The 7,653-nt window shown below is 40.2% G+C and overlaps 1 protein-coding gene across 1 annotated transcript; it reads right to left on the bottom strand.

Moving 5' to 3' along the window:
* Positions 1 to 1,838: 1,838 nt before the first annotated feature.
* LOC107091184 (brain-specific homeobox/POU domain protein 3-like) lies at positions 1,839 to 4,745 on the bottom strand. Its single transcript, XM_015384972.1, has 2 exons — positions 4,409 to 4,745; positions 1,839 to 3,471 (listed from the first exon to the last, which is right to left on the bottom strand). Exons 1-2 carry the CDS (start codon positions 4,526 to 4,528, stop codon positions 2,542 to 2,544), a joined length of 1,050 nt encoding a protein of 349 aa, XP_015240458.1. The 5' UTR covers positions 4,529 to 4,745; the 3' UTR covers positions 1,839 to 2,541.
* Between the last annotated feature and the right edge of the window lie 2,908 nt (positions 4,746 to 7,653).

The following is a 7,653-nucleotide window of genomic DNA, read 5'->3' as shown; positions in this document are numbered from 1 at the left end:
TACCAAACAAAAAGTCCTCGGAGGAGAATTCAATACATTTCAATGCGAGTTTCCACACATGGAAGTGCAAATATTCACAATTATGTACAATGATAAATATAAAAAAGAACTATCCGGGCCAAAGAGGCTAATATGAACTATTATGCCTCAAATCCCGCTGTTAGTATTTTTCATGTTTTGTACAATGACTTTCTCAGCCACAATGGTTGCCTTTTCTCTTCAGTCAGAGAAAAGCAGTTTATTCAGATCCAAACAGCTCTGAGAGTCTTTTCTGTCTCCACTGTCAGGACCAAACAAGGTACATCCTGCTGGAAAAGGCGGAAATCAAGAGTTCTTAAACTGGCTTAGCGGCGAAAAGTCTTCAGATGCGCAAGAGTGATGCGCATCTGAGCAAAATGGCGCAGCAGGCGGGGAATCCTCCTTAAACAAGGAAGCGTTCTGATTGAACACTTAGAAGGTTCTCTGAGAACTCGCTGTTGTTCATCTTACACTGTAGAAACGAATTTAGAAAGGATATTAAACCTGAATTATTAAACTTTTAAAATATATATATTAGGTGTAAGTTCAAAAAGAAAAATAATTAATAATGGTTACTAATTCCAGCATGGCTAACCTCTTTATAGGTTAAAATAAAAGGTAAATTAATTAACTCCTGCCAAACTGTTATTATGCATTTTTTATGCTACAAGCAAAGAAATAAAATTGGTTTCAGGATGCATCTTATCCTGATATAAACGGTGCCCAGCTGATCAGGGTTGTTTTGAGTATAACCTTTTAAACTTTACCTAAAATATAAGCAAATCTGAGAAAACTACTGAAATGTATTATTTTATATCTTTAAAATGTGAATCGCTTCATAACATCCTGAAAACAAAGATTAAATCCGCCTTTATTCTCATGTCAGTGAGGCTGAAATATCACTGCAGGTGTTTTTATAAATGCACTTAAAAACCAAAAAAAAACAAAAATTCTCATGATGCTTTTGGTAGAAAAAGTTTCCATATTAGAGGAAGAATCTAAATCTGTTCTTTAGAGTTTAGCTCTAAAGCTGGAGTCAAACCTGCAACCATGCTGAGGTTCAGGCCTGAAATAATGAATGGAATAATCAGTAAAAGGTCTTTATAGAAGCTCCATCGGCTTTGGGGTTAAGAAACTGAGTTAGTTAGAAATGTTTTAATTTAGCACTGTTGCTAAACAAGCAAATGCTAAATAAAATCAGATTTATTTTTTGAAATTTATAAAATTTCTCAGCCACTGATTTCATGATATTTCTTAACAGATGTATTCATTTCTACTGAGACCCATAACAAAAAAAACTGTTGTTAGCAAATGTAAATAAGAGTTGATTGCAAAAAAAGAAAAAAAAAAGAAAAAGAAAGAAAAAGAAGAAGAAAAAAAATAATTTTACCATTAGGCCTACTTGACCAATATGGTGTTATTGAAATCTAAATTATTTTAATGGTTAATATTTAAAACCCTTTCAAATTCGTTTTTATAGTGTAGACCTTATTATTTTTTTATTGTTTTAACATTCTCTATTTTGTGGCTTTACCAAAAACATTTTATTTGTTTTTATTTATTTTTATCATGGAATGCAAAACCATGTGAGCCAAATGAGCTAAATTAGTAAATATTTAACCACTTTAGGTTAAAACAATTCAAAATGTGTTATGTACACTGCAAAAACCATCTAGAAATAAGTAAAACATTTCTTAAATTAAGTCTATTTAACCTTAATTTTAGTAGGTAAATAAGATGATTTGCCAAAGGAATTAGTATTTTTACTCCTAAAATAAGATAATTAGATAATCTGCATTTGAAATAACAATAGTTTGTTTTCTTATTTTAAATGTAAATGTGGCAAAGTGTCTCCATTAGCTACCTCCTCAAATCAATAAAAATTAACTCAATTTAAGCAAAAATGACTTATTTAGATTTAATTTTTTGTAGTGTATTTTGATTAAGTGTCTTTTAGCATTTAAACTTATAATTATTATGTTCATAAATTATCCAAGTATTATTAAGAACTTATTGGTTCATTATAAGGCCTAAGTTTAGTCTCTTTTTTGTAAAGGATGAGTGTATTTAATTTCTAAAACTAATATCTGATAACATTTTTATTTTAGAATCAAAACTATTAATTTTGATTATAAACCTGAGTAGGAGGTGATGTGGTTGAAGTTCTCATCTGATCCGCGATGATCTGGGATGTTTCATTCTATCCGCTCTAAAATTTAAACTTCATTTCCTAAAAGCTTCAATTGAATTAAAATAATACTTTAATAATGTAATAAATGAAGGTGATCAGGTTATTTCTGACTCACTAAGGGATTTAGTTCTAAGTGCGCGTTTTAACGGCCTTGCGGCCTTGGCTGTGCGCCGCGCCGCGCCTCTCCGCTCCCTGCGGGTCTGACGCAGGTTCTCCGGTACCTTGTTGGTTCTGACAGGGCGGCTCCAGCAGCAGAGCCGCTCCGGCAGCTTGTCTCTAGTTAGTGTTTGTGGAAAGCGGCTCAGAGAGCCGCGGCTCCGCCGCAGTCAGCTTCAGTGCGTTGCAGAAAACTTCATCCGTTTCTGCTTTTGCCTCTGATTGCAAAACCAAACGCGGACCACGTTTTTTTTCAAGTCCAGTTTCTCGGCGATCGCGGCGATCTTCTCCGACGAAGGCCGCGGCTGCACCGCAAAATAAGCCTCCAGGGAGCGCTTCTCCGGCGCCGCGATGGACGTGCGTTTCCTCTTCTTATCGCCGCCGTTGAAGATCTCCGGCTTGGACATCTTCTCCCGTTGCGCGCGCTCCGCCTCCTCCAGCCAGGCCTCCAGGATGGGCTTCAGGGCCACCATGTTGTTGTGCGACAGGGTCAGAGACTCGAACCTGCAGATGGTGCTCTGGCTCAGGCAGCCCACTCCAGGGATCTTGAGGTTGGCCAGAGCCGCCCCCACATCGGCCTGAGTGACCCCCAGTTTGATCCGCCTCTGTTTGAAGCGCTCAGCGAAGGACTCCAGCTCCCGGGGGTCGGGCTCCGCGTCCCCGCCGGCGCCCCCCAGGGAGCCGTGGGAGGCCAGCCCGTGTGGGTGGATGTTCATGGACTGAGTGTGATGATGGTGCTGCATGTGGTTGATGGCCGACATGTGAGCGGCGGCATGAGCCGTGTGCGAAGCCGTGGAGCAGACGTCCGAGCCGGGCATGCCCCCCAGAGAGATGCCGGGCGTTAGATGGTCCAGCAGGTCTCCTTCCAAACCCTGCGCCGGCTGGTGGTGCGCAGGGTGGTGGTGTGAGGTCAGCACCGAGGGGTGGTGCAGGTGTGCGGAGGAAGAGGTGGGGGTGCAGGTCATGCTGGTCATCGTGGTCATGGTGTGGTAGGTGGCATCAGGCTTGAAAGGGTGACTCTTCTGGGCCACGATGTCCACCGCAGCCAGGGCCTCTGCTCTCTGCAGCAGCGACTCATCGAAGCCGGCGAAGATGTTTCCCTGCAGCTGAGAGGAGGACGGAGGAGTTAGAGGAGCACGGAGGAGTTAGAGGAGGACGGAGGAGTTAGGGGAGGACGGAGGAGTTAGGGGAGGATGGAGGAGTTAGAGGAGCACGGAGGAGTTAGAGGGGCCCCAAAATCACAACTTCATCCAACTGAAGGATCCTTCATTAGATCCACTGTTCTAATAACGAAGCTCTTAATCGCTTATAGGACAGAAAACATGAACAAAAATAGGGTTTATATATAAAATATTTTAAATTTTATAATAAAAAAAACTTCGTTGCGTTTTTGTTTCTTTATTTTTTCTGTATAAAATAAATCATAATGCAAAGGGAGACTAAATAAAACATTTAATTAACCTTTATAAACCAACAGTCCAACCTGCCACGCGATTCTCCGCGTGGAAAGAAATTCATTCAAAATTTATATTTACGATCTCCTAAATAATTCCTGCAGACAATGAAACGAGGCCGGTTTGAATATGGATTGGACAATATGAGATAAGACGCGCGTGGGGAGTCCACTCCACGCGCTCTCCATTCAACGCGCTCTCCTCCACATCTAACTTTTTTTTTTTCTCTTTCGGAAAATGAAGCTTTAGTTTTTTTAAATATATATTTTAACTATAACCTGCTGCTTCGGAATAAATTGGCCTTCTTTCCTTTTATTTATTGTTTTTTTTAACCCAATTTATTATTTATCAGAAACATTTTAAGACAAACTATAAATGCGAGTTTTATATTTCTGTTTCCTTTTATAAAACGGATAAGAGGCAGTTTTTATTTTCGTAAACAAAAGAAAAAATAATGATTTAAACAACAAAAAAAGTTCTAAAACGGATTTAGACCGAATTTAAACTTTTCTGTTTCTTTTTTAGTATTTTAGACAATCGATGCAGATGGAACCCTCCCCATAAAAGCCTCCAGGACGCACAGACTCACCGACGGTGTGGGCAGGCATGCTCTGCGGATGGCCTCGGAGCTGGAGTGCAGCGGCGTGTATTTAGGCTCGTGCAGGATGGGATGCATGCTGAAAGGCTGCTTGCTGTTCATCGACATCATGATTGCAGAAGTGAGGGTTGCTCGTTGTCCTTCTTCCTCGTTCGGCTCCGTTTTGGTGATTTTGTTCTGGGAAGAAACGCCTCGCAGAGGAAGGAAACCAACCAGAGGTGCTTTGGTTGTTAAAAAGGTCACCAAGATGTGACTCTGGAAGTTTCTCCTTAAAGTCAGGAAAGAAAAAAAGACCAGGAGAAGAAACTCCTGCCGACCTCCTGTCTGCCTTCCCACTCCGAATGACTCCTATAATAAAGATGCTCCTATATTAGACCTCTACCTCACAGGCTGCTCCTCATTGGACAGCCGCCCCCCCCTCCGCTGCCTTCCTCCACCAATCACATCCTGGAACCTGGCTGCGGCCACACACACAATGACAGTGATGCTGGGAGGTTGCCCTCTGCTGAAGACGTTTCTGAAGTTTATGCAAATTAGTACCTGGATGATAAAAAGTGTCAGATTCACTAATAATCCAATAATCTGATGACCTTTAAAATCTGCTGTTCAACGTTTAAGATAAAAAAACAACATATTCCTACACATATAACTTGATATGCAAGAGCAGTGATGTTTTGTGAACCTCTGTTTTTATATTCTAATCTCAAAATGTGGATTTTCTGTAAGAGTTAAATACGAACAGCCAAACTGTGAGGTGGAAGCAGAAGGCTGGAAGTTTTACAGAATTTTTCAGTCAGAAATCTGGAAAGTGTGGCGCGTGTGTTGAGCTCTGTGGACTCATTTCTGTCCCTGGAGTCAGAAATTAACTTACAAATCTCACTTGAAACTCAAAAAATAAAAGTGGAAACAGAAAAAATAGAAGTGATATTTAATGTCAAATGTTTCCTTATAAACATAAAATAATAAGATTTGAATCTAAATTCAGTTTAGTATTTTAATTACACTTTTTCTTTTTTATTTCTTTTCTTTATTGCAGTTTTAGATTTTATATTTTCAGATTGAAATCAATGTCTTTCATTGTCCTTTTCTTTAGTTCCAAACAATTTTCAGTCTGACGCGAGTGGGCGGGGAAACGTGATTGAAAGGCTTGCAGAAGCGCATTTTTTTCCCCGCATTTTTTTATTCCTTTAGAGACAGCATGAAAAGTCAGCTGAGTACAAAACATAGAGAGGAAAACAAGAAGAAAAGGGACAAGAAGAGAGGGACACAACCTAGAACAGATAATGGATGTCTATTCTATTAACATTTCTATATCTGTAGAATGGGGCTGTTTGATGTGTTATCAATTCAGAGGGGCCCCTGCCTGTCTTTGCCTAGGGCCCCATATTTACTAAATCCACCCCTGGGTGTAATGGAGGGCTGAAATATCCCCGGGATCCATTCCTGCATCTATCAGCAATGTATATAAAAATCCTAAAACAACAACAAAAAAAGGTGTTTTTAGAGATTATTTTGAAATAAAAAACAGGACGAGGTCTTTATATGAACGTTTTTCTTGCTGAAGAAGCAGGATCCCCCATTTTCTGGATATTTTAATCTGATCTCCACTCAGTTATACGATTCTCTAATGAAAGATACTCAAATAGGAATATGCAATCACTCTCATTAATGTGATTTAAGTTAGATTAAATATAGCTGTAACCATTGCATCAATTAATGAAAAGGGAGATATGGGGGATTACAGTTTTGGGTATGTCCTCAGCTCTACACCATAAAAGTTTGTAAATACATGATTCTGTGTGTAAAGAATCTGTTAAACATTGCTGCTTTACTGGGCGTGCAGGTGGTGCCGTGGTTAGCATGCATGACCCATGTACAGAGGCCGGGCGACCCGGGTTCCAACCCGCATGTCTCCCCCCCTCTCTCATTCGCACTTTCCTGTCAGCCTACTGTCGATAAAGCGAGCCACATTGAATTAATTCCTGAAATAAACATGATAAATTATGAAATCTAGTTATCCTATAGTACAAGTTAACTTAAATAAGGACATTAAAATTAATTGTTCATGAAATCATTAATTTGATGGAACTGCAGTCTTGATTTCATTGTTAAAGTAGGTTTCTTAGTTTATATAGTGTTCTGTTTACAGAGCTTCACCTGCTTTCTCTGTTTTACATTTATATTGGTCTTTAGAAAAACATGGCTTTAGTGATTTATAAACGTTTAACATAAAAATGTATGTCTTCTTATCTGCTAAAATAGGAAGTACATTTCAGACAAACTTTTCAGGGTCTCAAATGGATCCTAGGCAGAAGTTCAACTGAAGGAACTCATTGGTCTCCTTCATCCACCTGCGATGCAGCCAATCAGCTTTGAACCACACCTCCATGAAAGCCAATCAGCATCCAGAGTTCATCTTAAAAGGCCTCCGATCTGAAACTCCGTCTGCTCCTAGTAAACAGGCGGTGGATGCGCTGTGATGTCATTCAGATGACCCCGTTTCCACCCCCCCTCCAGCCCCTCCTCCACCATCGTAGCTAAAGCTTCATCAGAGCGTCATTCCTCCTGGACTCTCACTGCGTTCCACGTCTCATCTCAACCGGTCCGGCAGCAGACCGCCATGTTGAGTCTGGTTCTGCCAGAGGTTTCTTCCAAAAGGGGAGTTTTTCCTCTCCACTGTCGCTTCATGCTTGCTCATCAAACTTCCATCTTCCAGGTCCCTGAGTGAAGCTCTAGTATCAGCTCACGCAGTCCACTGGATCTCCCCATAAAGCTCAGCAGACCGTCTCTCCAACCAGCAGTCTACAGACTGACCAACTCCATCTATCTCCACTCCACCACCAGTTTCAGGCCTGGGGGGGAAACATCCCTGTTCTTTGCTCCTGTTCAGAATCAGAATCAGAAATACTTTAACAATCCCAGAGGGAAATGACTTTTGTTCATGCATATCGATCAAAATTCAGCGCTAATGTTTCCTGCCGAGGTCTGAGCGCCAAAGAATAAAGTAATGGTATAAATAAATTTCTTCTTTCTTTTCTTTTAATATTAAAGTTCTGGCAACCGGAAATCAGAGCTCAGATAAAAAAAGTTAATAAAAAAAAAAATAAAAAAATTAGATGTTGTATAATGTGTAACTTATGAAAAAGATTAATTCCTCCTACAGTCCAAAAACATGATGTTAGGTTAATTGGCTTCTCTTAATCCTCCTTAGGTGAGTGTGAATGGTTGTTTGTCCT

Source organism: Cyprinodon variegatus, unplaced genomic scaffold, assembly GCF_000732505.1.
Source record: "Cyprinodon variegatus isolate N-32 unplaced genomic scaffold, C_variegatus-1.0 Scaffold328, whole genome shotgun sequence".
Classification (NCBI taxonomy): domain Eukaryota; kingdom Metazoa; phylum Chordata; class Actinopteri; order Cyprinodontiformes; family Cyprinodontidae; genus Cyprinodon; species Cyprinodon variegatus.
Note: the sequence above shows the minus strand (reverse complement) of the source record. Positions and strands in the feature narration are given on the sequence as shown.